We start from the raw sequence: 14038 nt of genomic DNA, 5'->3' as shown, positions 1-14038 counted from the left end.
GTCACAGTAGCGGATCCGTGATCTACGCTCGCTTTGGGCTCTCCGCTTGCTCAGGGTGCCGAATGAAGACCGCTCCGTCCGCGACGTCGTCGCAATGACCATTTGTCAGTTCTTCCTTCAAGGCCGATGCCGCTTTGGAGACCGGTGCTGGAACGAACATCCCCGCGCCGGGGGTGCGGGCGGAGGACGGCAGCAGCAGCAGCAGCCCTCAGGTGACGTTATCCTGAATCCTTCGACACTAGCGGAACTGGGGAAGGCCTGCGTCGGGACCGGCCAGCGAGAAACGGGCGTCTCTGGTGGGGCCCGCCGCTGGGTACCGCGCCCCGCCGCACAAGTCAGGTGATGCGGACATGCCCGCGTCATCCCCTCGCCCCGCCCCGCTCCGCCCTCCGACGTTTGTAATCCGTGTATTGGGCTCTCGGTCGGATTTTGTTGAGCGGGTGAGGACAGGGGCTTGGTCCTGGGTACTAATTCAAAACAGTGACTTTTTAAGTCGGAATTACCTATCAAAACTACCTTGTCCTTGGGTGACATTGGTTCGGAGAATTAGCGTAGATCAACCGAAATCCCTCTCTTGTTTACTACCCGTCTGGGTACTTGTTTTTTTCCCCTTACCCTTTGAATAGAATTTTTTCTAAACTTTTCTGGGGAGAGAGTCAACTGGGCTCAGAATCAGGACTCTTTGGGGAAGTCATGAACTCCTTTGAAAATCTAATAAAAGCTACAGAGCCATACCTCAGATAAATGCAAATACTTAAAAAATTTGGGTAAGATCAGGAGAGTGAGATGCCCAATTAAGAACTCTGGGCTATAAGGGAAAGGGGGTGGAAGGCTACGTTGACCTGCTCCCTGGGTCTAAGTCATTGTCGAGGCTTTTGGACTCTTTCACTAAACCAATTGTGGATGGTGTAAAAAAGACTGTCTTTGAGGAGAGGAGGGGTCTGACATGAAACTGTAAGTGCAAGGTTTTAGAAGTGAGATTAATAGTTAGGTTCTCTTAGGATTGGAACTTAGTCCTTAAAGGTATCACAAGATACTGACCACGTCTCCCCTCACTTTCCTCCTTAGGGCTATTCATCTGACCCTTAAACCTTGTGTTGCATTGTGATTTCATGTCTGATCCCTCTTCTGGAAGATAGTTTTCTTGCATCATTCAGAATTGGTCTTGTGAAATATTCGAAACCCAAAGTTAGGACTCAGGATCTGATAAATGTGAGTGTATTTCCAGGAGCAACAATACGTAATAGCTGACATTCTGTGGAGACTCACTCTAATGTAGTCATTAGAAAATAAATGTTGGATGGATAGATTGAAGAATTTTAAAAGTGTAAATAAAACTCATCAAGTGAACAGTGTATTTAGCACCCAGAAACAAATGAATGCTTAAGGAATTAATACGTATGAAGGCTGAACTCTATATAGGAAGGATGGAATTAATTTCTTCAGTTGTATCATCCCTGCAAAGGATTTTGCTAGAAAAATAAAATATCATTAACTCTGACTTGAAGAATCTGGTCTAGCAGTCTTCTCCCATTTCTCTTTGGTTTTGTTAAGTAGTTTTAGAATTGGGAGATGAATTTTTTATAGAGGAATATATCTCCTATCACTCCATTTTTTAATATGCATATTCGATGGCATATCTCCTAATTCAGTCAGAAACAAGGTCCATTATCTCAGTCCCAACTAAGAAGTGACGAGTAAATAAGATAGCTGAAGTGATAAGATTTTTTTTAATATAGAGATAGAAGAGAATCCCGTTGGCTCATTTTGATGGTTATAAAATCCTAGAAATCAGCTCATAATAGAGGAACTCAACGCACTTTGTTCACATGTAAATTACCTCTATAATCTTATAAAAGGCAGGTAAGTAGATATTGTTTTCTTAGAGGGAAGACTGAGTCAAATAGATTTAAGCATCTATTCAAGAACAGAGGGTAGAAACTAATCTTTAATATTCAACAAACGCCTTAATACATTGTACACTTTTCAGATTTTACTACTATATATGGCCCAGTTGGGAAGCAGAGAACGATAAAGATACAGATTTTTATTCTGAAGGAACTCATGACTGAGGAGGATACATGTCATCTATCCACTTCAATATCAAACAGTTGTTTACTTAATAAGTTAATGTCAGCTAAATTTTGTAATATGTCATTTTTCTATGTATTTACAGTTCTCTCAGTCTTGTTAAGTTAGACCATTCTGTGATTTGTTGATAATACACTTAACTATATGAATTGAAAATGAAGAGTTTTGTAACTTATAATGAGTGGAATTGTAGTGCTTGTTGAATCTTGCATAATGTCTGGAAATAATAAGATAAAAAAATGAAAATTTTCAAGATTTAAAAAGGGAGTTGGTAGTAAAATAATTTATTTTGTTTCCTTCAGGTAGTAACAGACGTGGATGGAATAACACCAGCCAGAGATATTCCAGTGTTATCCAGCCATCCAGTTTCTCCAAATCTGCACCATGGAGGGGCAGCAGAGATCAAGAAAAGCCATCTTTTGGTTCTTTTGATTCTGGAGCTTCAACTAGCAGGAACAGGGGGTTTGGATTGTCTCAGAACCCATTTGCTTCACCTAGCTCTGATGAGCAGAAAGATGAAAAGAAACTTCTGTAAGTGAAAACCTTCAGAAAAATTACTACCTATTTGCTTATTTTTTCAACAGTACCTACAATATTTTCTTTAAAAAAGAAGTAATATTATTATTATTTTAATTATTTAAAAAATCAGAATAAGTAAAAAGAAGACAAAGCATCCATGATCAGAGATGACCACTATTTTGCATGTAATTAATAGACTTTATTTCACTTAAAAATGTCATCTTTCTATATCAATACAGTGCCCTCTTAGGGCTAATTATGCTTATCCCATTTTTCTATTGATAACACCATATTGTGAATATCTTTATAGGGCAGCCCTGCTCAAATTTGATGCAAATTATGAGTTCTTAACAAAGTATGAGGTGATTTAAGGTAACTTGTGATCTTGGAGTTCACTTACAGCATCTTTTCTTTTTCTTTCTTAAACTTTTACTTCAATTGCCTCATGCAAACTGATTTCATTTGATTTTCTTCATTATTGTGGAGTAGATTTCTTATAATTTATTGAGAACATTCGTGGTAGAATTTATGACTGGTGCCAAAACTGTGCCTGGCTGTCTGTAACTATTCCTCAGCTCCCAGCTCCTAGGACAGAACTTAAATATACTTATTAGTCTTTTATAGCCCATAACCAGATTAGAACTAGTTGTAAATATTTTGAGCCATGTACCATATACAATTGGTTAAAATAAATAAATAAATTTAAAAATAAACAAAACCCTCCTTCCTATATTCAAGATTGTTGTAAAAATCCTAAATTTTATTATTATGATCTTATTATCAATTATTATTCTTATTTTATTAATTTTACCATTCTAGAATGGGAGGATATATTTAATTTAGAGCTGAATCTATCCATGACTTTGCCAACAAATCAACTATATGGACATGGATTTGTTTCCCTTTTTGCAAAATGTGAGAATTAGACAAAATATCTTTAAATATTTTGTGATTCTTTATTACTTACTGCTTTTATGATAATGAACAAAGAAAGATTAAAATTCGTGTTGTGTGTTTTCCTGTATTTTAGTTCAAGATATGTATGCTATGATAGTTCTCACTTAATAAAGGTGTTGGTGGAGCGTGGGTATAGCTCAGTCATAGAGTACATATTTGGCATGCATGAGGTCCTGGGTTCAATCCCCAGGACCTTCATTTTAAAAAAAAAAATTTTTTTACTAAATGAAAAAAAATGTATTGGTTAACATTCCCTTGTACTAGAAAACCAAAATTATTAATTTCTTTGATATCGTAATATTTATAATCATGAAATGTAGCTCATTTCTATAAGCTTCTGCTCTAAAGAACATTCTTCAGAAAGTAAAATGGAAAAATCTAAAATTATATATTTACTACAATTTAAAATTTCAATCATTGTAAATTACAAATTTTTACAAGAAAAAAAAAGATCTTATACCTTTTTTTTTTTTAATTCAGGGAAGGAATTGTAAAAGATATGGAGGTTTGGGAATCATCAGGACAGTGGATGTTTTCTGCTTATTCACCAGTGAAGAAGAAACCTAATATTTCAGGTAATTGAGAAATTGTGTGTGTTTTTAAGTATGTTTTACAATTGTTATTTTCTAAAACCAAGACTATGTCAAATAAAGAAATTAACCACAAACTTAGCTACAGTAGGAGATTTTGGACATTGTTTAAAGCAGAACTTCATAATTCAGAGATTAAGGTTGGAAGATACAATTCTTTTAAGATATATAGATCCCTTGAGAAAATAGTAAAATCAACCCCCCCCCCCCACACACACACACATTTTCAATACTGAAGTGCAAGAATAGGCTCTGCTTTCTTGGTTCCCTGTAGATAGAACTTCAGAATCCCTTAGCTGCCTGATTCTGTTCTCTTTCTTCCCTATCTTTTTTTCTAATGTTAGTTATTTTTTTATAAAACTTGTTGAGAAGTGTCCTAAAGATAATATTTGAAGGTAAGGAGCCTTAGCTGGGCTATGGAGATAGCATTTCTTTAGAATACCCCTTTCCTTCCCATTTTCTTTTATCCATAGCCCTTTTTGGGCTGAAAGCTAGATCACCACAGTTTTCTAAGCCCATTCTGGCTGGTCCTGGACCCTGTTAAGAGAACAACAGGAACCTAGAAGATGAGAGCCCTTTCAGTCCCTGAGAACTCTGGAATATCTATCTGTCTCAGCTCTACCTGCTCATTATCTGTGAGCATTTGTGTCCACCACTCCTTAGTTGTTTATTCTCTTAATCATTCAACAAATACTTACTGAATTTCTTTTGTTCCAGACCCTATTTAAAGTGCTTAGGAAATAGTGATGAGTAAGACAGACGATCCCTCCCTTAAGAAGCTTATGTTCTTGGGAGAGAGGCAATAAGTAATAGAAATAAATAAGATAATTTTAGATAGTGATTTTTTCTAAAGAAACTAATTATTAAGCCTTTTTTTTTTCATCAATTCAGAATTGAACCTAATGCCTTACATCCTAAAGCAATGATTCTCAATTTGGAATGTAGATTCCTAAGCAGGATTGCCAGATAAAATATGGGACACTCAGTTAAATTTCAGATAAACAATGAGTAATATTTTTAATATATGAATATTCCATGTAGCATTTGGGACATACTTATACTAAAAAGTATTTGTTGTATGTTGGAAATTCGGGTTTAACTGGGCGTACATTAGTAGTATTTGCTAAATCTGGCAACCCTATCCCTGAGATCCTTTTAGGGGCTGTAGGAGTTCAGAAGTATTTTCACAATAATACTAAGACATTAATTGCCATTTTTACTGTGTTGACATTTGCACTGTTGATGCAAAAGCAGTGATGAGGCAGAGACAACAAACTGTACTAGCAGACCGTAGTCTATAAAAAAATTTCCTAATGCCATTTTCACTTAAAAATGTTTCTGATAAGGAGGTAAAAATTTAAAAATTACTAATTTTATTAAATTTTGATCTTTAAGTACACACCTTTTAAATATTCTATGTGACAAAATGAGAAGGATACATAAAGTAACATTAACAAATATGCATTTTTTGATATTGTAAGATGACATATGCCAGCATTTAGAGGTTCTGGATAACTCAGTGAACCAGTGTTTTCCAGATAACCAATGTATGATATTACAAAATTATGAATAGTTGAAAAATCCATTCTAAGTACAAGATAAACCACTGCATTTAATGTAAAAGTATACAAAGTTATTAATGTGATTTGACTTCACATTATAACTAACCTTTAAGAAACTACCACCTGTCCGGTTTTGGTATAGTATCAAAGAAGAATATCCACAATTATCTGAAAAGGGCATAAAAGTCATCCTTTCCCAGCTACACATCTGTGTGAGATAAGATTTTCTACATACACTTCAACCAGGCAATGTATTGCAACAGATTGAAGCAGATTGAATAGCAGAAGGAGATACAATAATCCAGCAGTCTTCTATTAAGCTGAACATTAAAGAGGTTTACAAACATAAAACAATACCGCTCATATCACTAAGTTGTTTTTTTTTTAGGTTTTTTTTTAGTGGGGGGCAAGCTAATTAGGTTTATTTATTTAATTATTTTATTATTAGTAGTATTTTTTAATGGAGATACTGGGGGTTTGAACCTAGGACCTCGTGCATGCTAAGCATGGGCTCTACCACTTGAGCAATACTCTCCCCCCTCATATCTCTCCATTTTTATTTTTTGTTTTGGAAAATAGTTTTCTCATTTATGTTGATATATAATTGATTTCTTATTTTTAAGTGAATTAGTACTTTCTACATTTTCAGTTATCATTTCAAATATGGTAAATACCAATATATGTAACCCATGTAAGCAAAAGCTCTGGGATCCTTAATAATTTTTAAGAATGTGAATGGATCCTGAGACCAAAAAGTTGGAGAATCACTGTCCATAGGCATCCCTTATAATGAGTTAACTTATCCTTTCCTGCTTAAATGATTCTGCTTTTGCACCACCCTTGAGAGAACTGAGGAAATAGTCACTCAAATCATTTTCTGTCTTCGTGGTTCAGATGAGTAACAGCTGAAAGGAGGAGAAACCACACAGGCAGTGTTTCTTTACCTGGAGTGATTATCCATTCTGAGGAAGCAGAATAGGAGCTGAGTCCTGAATGAAGAGAAGATTTGGGGGAAAATATTCCTGGCAATACAGTAGCTAGTGCAAAGGCCCTGGGGATAACAGGGTTGGCATGTTTGAGGACTAGTGAGGCCTGCATTGCTGGAGGAGAATAAACGAGAGAAAGAGTGATATGACATAAGTCCAGAAAGGCAGCCAGGCTATTTGCTTTTCAGTTTTTGTTTATTTTAGTTTCTGACATACAGAATATCTTTTTTTAGAAGTTTGAAACTATATGTAGTCAACTCCTTCTTTTTATTTTCTTTATTCCTTCCATGCCATTTATCATTAGAAAATTTTCCTCCTTCAAGATTAACTAACCAACTGTATTTTATTCTAATTTTATACTTTATTGAATAGAGTGTAGGCTTTGAAATTTTTCTAATGATCACCATTAGCATATTTTCCTATCTAGCACCTCTCGTTTTACTCTACTATCAAAAGTTTTGGTTTTTAAAGATTCCAATTGATTCCTCACTTCAGGTTTTACAGACATTTCACCAGAGGAGTTGAGACTTGAGTACCATAACTTCTTAACCAGCAATAACTTACAGAGTTATGTAAGTTTCTTTCCTATTCATCTATCTAACAGATTAGTCATTAATTATTATCTTTTCTGCAGTAGCTTTCTTGTATGTTGGCAAAATGGTCGAGGTCCATAATTTTTTTCAGAACAGGGCTATTTTATTTTCTAAATTAGTTTCTTTGAAATTTGGTTGGTTATCTAAATAGTATACTTTGACTGTAGTAACTAGGAATGTCATTATTTTTATTACCAATTATCCAGCAATCAGTCCCAGAAATCAAACCCTTTCATCATTTGACAAACATTTATGAAGCATATCTTAGGTGCAGACACCATGATGAATGCTAGAAAAACAAAGTTAAATAAGATGCAGTCTGTTATACAGATTAACATTCTCACATATCAAATATCAAAAAAATTAAAAAGCTGGGCTTGTATAAGTTTGGTGCCTAAAGGAAATGACATAAACTGTATTTTCTATTGTCTACAGTCAGTGTCAGGCATTTCAACTAGTACACATGTTCATCTCCTATCCAAATATAACTAACTTTATGCTGCCAGGTACTTGTGATCTTAATTAGATGATACAAGGAGTTGGAGAACAGGGTGAGGGGACCACAGCTGGAATATCTTTGGCAAGTAGGGGTAGGTCAATGCAAATTTTACAAGTTATGGTCCATAAAAATGTTTTACAAAACTTGTGACTTTGGACGTAAAGACATGAAGTTGTTGTTGGAGAAAGTAACTTAAAAATACTCGGTAATGACTCATTATTTTTCTGTTTTCTCTCTTCAGCTAAATTCCATCCAACAGTTAATAAATCAATGGAGGAACAGGGTAAATGAACTGAAAAGTCTAAATACATCAACTAAAATAGCTTTGGTGAGTAAGTACTGGAGAATTTTCTACAGGGAGGTGTCTTATTTATTGCTTTTTGCTGAGAATTTTCATTTTGGATTTGGAAAGCAAAGCTAAAATTCTCTGTCAAGAATTATAATGCACACATTCTCAAGAACTATATTATCATTTAGAGTCAAGGTTCTGGAATTGCTTTCTCTCTCTTCCTCAGTCAGAAAAGCGCAGATAATTATGCTTTTCTAAAACTATTTCTAGGATGAAATTTTAACCTTTGGTGGTACTAGTTTTGAAAATTAGAAAATAATACGTAAATTCAAGTGTTCCAGGTTATCAGCATTTAGAAAGAAATTCCCTCAAAAAAATGATATGAATGCACATTTAGACTAATGCTTACTTTTGTGACTAAAGGACACTTACCATATGCTCCTTGCCTTATACAGAAATGCCTTTAGGAGATATCCAATAATACATGCTTCTACTGTAGCATATTCATTATCTCTGTCAATAAAGTTGATCTTTCTACCCCATAAAAAGTTCTTAAGAACATTACTCTAAGATATTTACATTTAGAATTTAATATTTCCAGTTTCCTAGGTGGTTTTTCTTTCTACTTTCTGAAAAAAGGTTATGAGAGTAGTAGCTGCCTAAACTTAGTGACTTCATGAAAGTCCTAACACCCTATTCCTTTCTTAAATATGTGCTTGTAAGTAACTAGACTGTTGTGCAAGCTAATTTCTCCCATCTTTCAGTTGTTGTAATGCCATTTGAATTTAGTAGGACTTCTTGGAAGTATTCTGTCCTTAGATGAGAAGTGGTCCACATCACCATTGCTGAGAGCTGACGTAGAAGGGATAATTTAGTGGAAAGAACTTCAGAGCTTCCTTCAAAGTTGGAAGCTCCATGTTCTTTGCTAGTTTCCTAGGGACCCCTCTGTAGGTGAGGATCTTGGACAGCCCACCTACAACTGGCTTAGCATGTATCAGTATTTTGTTCTTTATGCTGAGTAGTTCATTCTTTATACTTTTAATCCATTATATAGATTTTATGTAATTTGTTTATCCACATACCTGTTAATGAATACTAAACTGAGGGAGAGAAGCTAGATTAAAAAAAAAAAAAGAATACATACTATATGATTCCATTTATATGAAATTCTAGAAAAGACAAACCTCATATATAGTTAATATAAAGTAGATGAGTGGTTTTCTGTGGCCAGGGTTTGGGAGAGGGTTGACTGGAAAGGGACATAAGGGAACTTTTATGAGTGATGGAAATATTCTAAATCTTGATTATGGTGGGTATAAGTTTGTCGAAACTCATTGAAATATAGATAGATAGTTTTTTTTAATAGATGCATTTTATTGAATGTAAACTATACCTCAGTAAAATTGATTTTTTTAAAAATGTGATTGAGGCTTCCAAATGAGAGAAATCATATCTGCTTGGGTTGATTAGGAAAGGTTTCTTGGTGGTCAGGAGAAAGGGAAAAGTTCCTTGAAAGGAAATCAAGATTTCAGTAAGCAGAGATGAAAGACATTTCTAGAGCAGGAGATAGTAAGAGCATAAAACATTTTCAGGGAATAAATAAGAAATGTTTAATAGATTTTAGTAGTATGCTTTCAATAATGTAATTGTGAATCAACTTCAGTTTAGGCGTTACTGTAAGTAGACTGGGTAGCCTTTAAAGGTCCCTTACCTAATATCTAGGTTTCTTGGTAAATGCAGATCAACCTGTAGACACTAAAATGTGTTATTTAAAAGTATTTTTCTTTGCATATGATCATTGAAGAAATGTAGAACATGTTTAAAAAGCATAAATAAAATTAAAATTACTCATAGTTTATGAGTCAATCACTCAACTCATTGAGGTTTGTCCTTTTTTTTCTATGCATATTCATTTTTGAGCATTTTTCTATTTTAAACAGTTAACTTCACATTTTTCAGTGCACATTTTAAAAATTGATTTTGGCTATAAAGTGTATACAAAAGGTACTTGAGAATTATTCATTTGCCTACTTTTTTTTTTAATAGCTCTCTGATGTAAAGGATGGAGTAAATCAAACAGCACCTGCATTTGGATTTGGCAGTAGGCAAGCAGTGACATTTGGGTCACCAGGTAAATGATAAAGTAATGCAAGACTTTACTGATTTAGAAAAATAAGATTTTATGGGTTTCACATCATAAAGCCTGAAGGCTTGTTAAGTGCTATTTTAAATCATCCTTACAAATTATACCATCTTCCATAATAGAGCTTCAAAGAATTTGGCTCTTCAAATATTCACATTATGGGGTCCCAGAAGGAGAAGAGAGAGAGAGAAGGAATTTGAGAAAATTTGTGAAGAGATAATAACCGAAAACTTCCTTAACTTGGGAAAGGAAACAGTGACCCAAGTCCAGGAAGCACAGAGTTCCACACAGGATCAACCCAGAGAGGAACACACCAAGGCACATAGTAATCAGCCTGACAAAAATTAAGGATAAGGAGAAAATATTAAAATTAGCAAGAGAAAAGCAACAAATAACATACAAGGGAACTCTCATAAGGCTATCAGCTGGTTTTTCAGCAGAAACTCTACAGGACAGAAGGGAGTGGCGAGATATATTTAAAGAGATGAAAGGGAAAAACTTACAGCCAAGAATAATCTATCCAGCAAGGCTCTCATTCAGATTTGATGGAGAAACCAAAAGTTTCACAGATAAACAAAAGCTAAAAGAATTCAGCACCACCAAACCAGCTTTACAACAAATATTACAGGAACTTCTCTAGTCATCAAATCATAAGAAAAAAGAACAAAAAGAAGAAAGAGGAAAAAAAGACTACAAAATATTTCTTTGGCAATTCAGGGTCTTTTATGGTTCCATAAGTATTTTGGAATTGTTTGTTCTAGCTCTGTGAAAAATGTCATGAGTATTTTGACAGGGGTTGCATTAGATCTGCAGATTGCTTTGTGTAGTACAACCATTTTGATAATGTTGATTCTTCTAATCCAAGAGCACAAGATATCTTTCCAATTCTTTGTATCATCTTCAATTTCCTTCATCAATGTTTTACACTTTTCAGAGTGTAGGTAACCTCCTTGGTTAAATTTATTTCTAGGTATTTTGTTGTTTTTGATGCAATGGAAATGTTTATGTCAGTTATAAAATTCTGGTTTTTGAAATTTAGAAAAGGTGACTGAAGGGCCAAAAACAAAACAAAACAACAACAGCAACAAAAGAAAAAAAAAAAAGAATTTGGCTCTTTGAGCATTTGTGAAATGAGGGCTAGAATGGGCATGTTCTTAGAAAGACCCTGTGGCTCAGGCTTTAGAAGTATATTTTAGGAATAGTTTTTCAAGAGTTTCATAGGAATACATAACTATGGTACCAGCACCTTTAAGGACTTTCTTGTCCCTGTGTATAATAGCATAGTATTGTTCTTCAGTGACAGCTCCAGTAAGATGGGGGGACAAGCTGGAAGTGAAGATTCACTCCCTAATACCTGGGGTTTCTCAAGAGCTACCTCCTTGAGTAAAGGTAAATTACAGCGCAAATGAGATCAGTGTAGCAGAAAGGTAGGACAGCAGGAGTTAGTGGTTGTAGCTTCTTGTTTTCACTTTTGTCTTCTCTTCTTCCTTCCAACAAGTTTCTCATCATCAAAACATGGCAGAAATAAGACAAAAAGAGGGAAGGAGATAGTAATATGGCTCCAGTTTCTGACATTAATAGATTCTTTTTTTCTTTCTCTGGTTTTTATAGGTTTTCCAATGAATAATAATAGCAGTGATAATGCTCAGAATTTTAGTTTTAAACCAAGCTCTGGATTTGCCACTGCCCTTGCTGGAAGCCCTTCTGTGTTCGGGAGTGCTCCGGCATTTGGAGCCGCACCCTCTGCCAGTTCTGCCATCACAACTTCTGCTCCAACTTTTGGGCGTGGTAAACCCGAAATCACGTCTGCTGCTTCATTTTCATTTAAAAGCCCTGCAGCTTCTGGTTTTGGATCATCTGGATTTTCAGGACTTCCAGCTTCCATGGCAGCAGGCCCTACTGGAGCTCCAGTGGCCCCAGCCTTTGGAAGTGGCAGTTCTGTGGCTGGTTTTGGTAGTCCAGGCTCACATTCTCTTACTGCTTTTTCCAAGTCATCCGGTGACACTTTTGGAAATAGCAGCATATCCACCTCCCTCCCAGTCTCAAATGGTAGCACCACAACAGATAATGTATTATTCACACCCAAGGATCAACTAACAGCAGAAGAACTGGAACAATTTCAATCCAAGAAATTTACTCTGGGAAAAATTCCATTAAAGCCACCACCTGTGGAACTTCTAAATATTTAAAAGGGCACTGTTAAATACAGACAAGAACAGCTTTTAAAATTGCTTCGAGTGGTTCATATGAAAGAACAAATACATACATATACACACATACGTATATATGTGTATATATACAAGTATATACACATATATATTTACAAGAAATGTAAACTTTCAGCAATAACATTAATGTAACATTTTTTTTCTTGAGCCTAACTATTTAAGTAAAATAGAACAAAAAGTACTCAGGAACAGATTTTTTTTAACTGTAATTATGAGTGGAACTGGAAAAACTATCAGTGTGCACTGAATAAAGTACGCTTCTCACTCTACATCACTTTACTGTCTTACCCTTTAAAGTTTTACCTTTAAACATTTTTTTAAGGAAGGAGACAATTTCTAGAGCCAGTAGGGAAATACTTAGCCAACTTATTGAATAAACATCAGTAACATGACTTCCCTTCATGTTGAAGATGATTCTCTTAAAGAGAGAAATAAAATTTTTTAAAGGGTGAAAAATGGATTTTTTCAGGAACTTGGAGGCATTTTTCCCTCATAATTTTTCCCCTCAGTTTTGGCTGTTTCATGGACCATATGAGTTTTCTTCAACAATTTTAGGCTAATTTTTATCTTAAGCTGATTTTTATCTTGGCCTAATTTTTATGTAATTCTTTTTATTCCTCACAGTATCCCATCAAGTGGATGGCTAGTAACAGGAATAGAAATTGTGATCTCATGTGAATAAATAGTGTATGTAGAGGGGTCAGGGTTCACCAGCTGTTTGTAGAGTTTCTATTAGAATTCTCAGATGTGCTTGGATCTCCCTGTGTCCTTAGATTGAGGGAGTAATATCTTGTGTATCTGATTGATCCAAGTAATCAAAGAGCTGTCATGAACTGAGGCATATGTGTCAGAGTTGTGTGCTGCTTTCTCAAGCCTCAAAAATCACACAGCACTACGAGAAGAGTTACCTAACATAGATCTGGTATTGAACTGATTTTAAGTGAAAAATAAATCTTTAGCTAATAAAAGATAAGCACTCCACATGATTTTAGTGTAAATGCAAAGGATTCAGTCCTCAGGGGACCTGGATTGTCACACTTTTTGAAAAACTGAATGACTCTCAGTTCTGGAACCCCAGCATTTGGAATAGAATCTACCCAAGGTGTGTATGTCTGAAACCATCCTTGTAGAGGTAAGTTCCTGCTTTGGTGTCAAGCTCTAAAGACTTTCCAGTGTTGTTTTTTTCAACTTACAGTTGACTCCTAGAGTCCTCCTACCCTGATGGAATGAACCCTGTGCTACCTGTCAATTGGTTACAGACTTACCAGCCTCCCTTGGGTCCCAAATAGATTTCCCAATGTCCTGGAAGCTCTGAGGATGCAGGTTAAGGGCCCAGTGTTTCTAAATTTGCCTGATTATAAGAATCATTTGAAGTACTGATTAAATAATATATCCAGAATAATATATCCATTGGGCTAGGCCTGGGAATATGTTTTCTACCAAGCATTTCATAAGATCCTTCAGGCAAATTTTGGAAATGAGCCCATCCAGCTGCATTTAGGCAACTTAGTAATATGCAATTTGCGAGTTTCTGTATAATCATTGGAAGTCTGTTTTCTACGCTTGCACACACACACACAA

At 35.3% G+C, this 14038-nt stretch overlaps 1 protein-coding gene across 2 annotated transcripts; it reads left to right on the top strand.

Moving 5' to 3' along the window:
* On the top strand, positions 1 to 12457 carry NUP42 (nucleoporin 42). Of its 2 annotated transcripts, none has more exons than XM_064487508.1 (7): positions 1 to 212; positions 2398 to 2622; positions 4048 to 4142; positions 7201 to 7277; positions 8039 to 8125; positions 10133 to 10217; positions 11841 to 12457. In XM_064487508.1, exons 1-7 carry the CDS (start codon positions 127 to 129, stop codon positions 12416 to 12418), a joined length of 1233 nt encoding a protein of 410 aa, XP_064343578.1. In that variant the 5' UTR covers positions 1 to 126; the 3' UTR covers positions 12419 to 12457. The 2 variants fall into 2 exon arrangements, with proteins under 2 accessions (XP_064343578.1, XP_010985486.1); XM_010987184.3 differs by having other exon boundaries at positions 2394 to 2622.
* Positions 12458 to 14038: the final 1581 nt, after the last annotated feature.

The sequence above is a fragment of the Camelus dromedarius genome, chromosome 7 (genome assembly GCF_036321535.1).
Source record: "Camelus dromedarius isolate mCamDro1 chromosome 7, mCamDro1.pat, whole genome shotgun sequence".
In the NCBI taxonomy this organism is placed as follows: domain Eukaryota; kingdom Metazoa; phylum Chordata; class Mammalia; order Artiodactyla; family Camelidae; genus Camelus; species Camelus dromedarius.
The sequence above is the reverse complement of the archived record's forward strand: the minus strand, read 5'-3'. Positions and strand labels throughout refer to the sequence as shown.

Coding starts and splice junctions, on each gene's coding strand:
- NUP42 (XM_010987184.3), top strand. CDS start 95: ATGACCATTTGTCAGTTCTTCCTTCAAGGCCGATGCCGCTTTGGAGAC. Junction 2,623..4,047: donor AAAGATGAAAAGAAACTTCT/GTAAGTGAAAAC, acceptor TTTTTAATTCAG/GGAAGGAATTGTAAAAGATA. Junction 10,218..11,840: donor AGTGACATTTGGGTCACCAG/GTAAATGATAAA, acceptor TGGTTTTTATAG/GTTTTCCAATGAATAATAAT.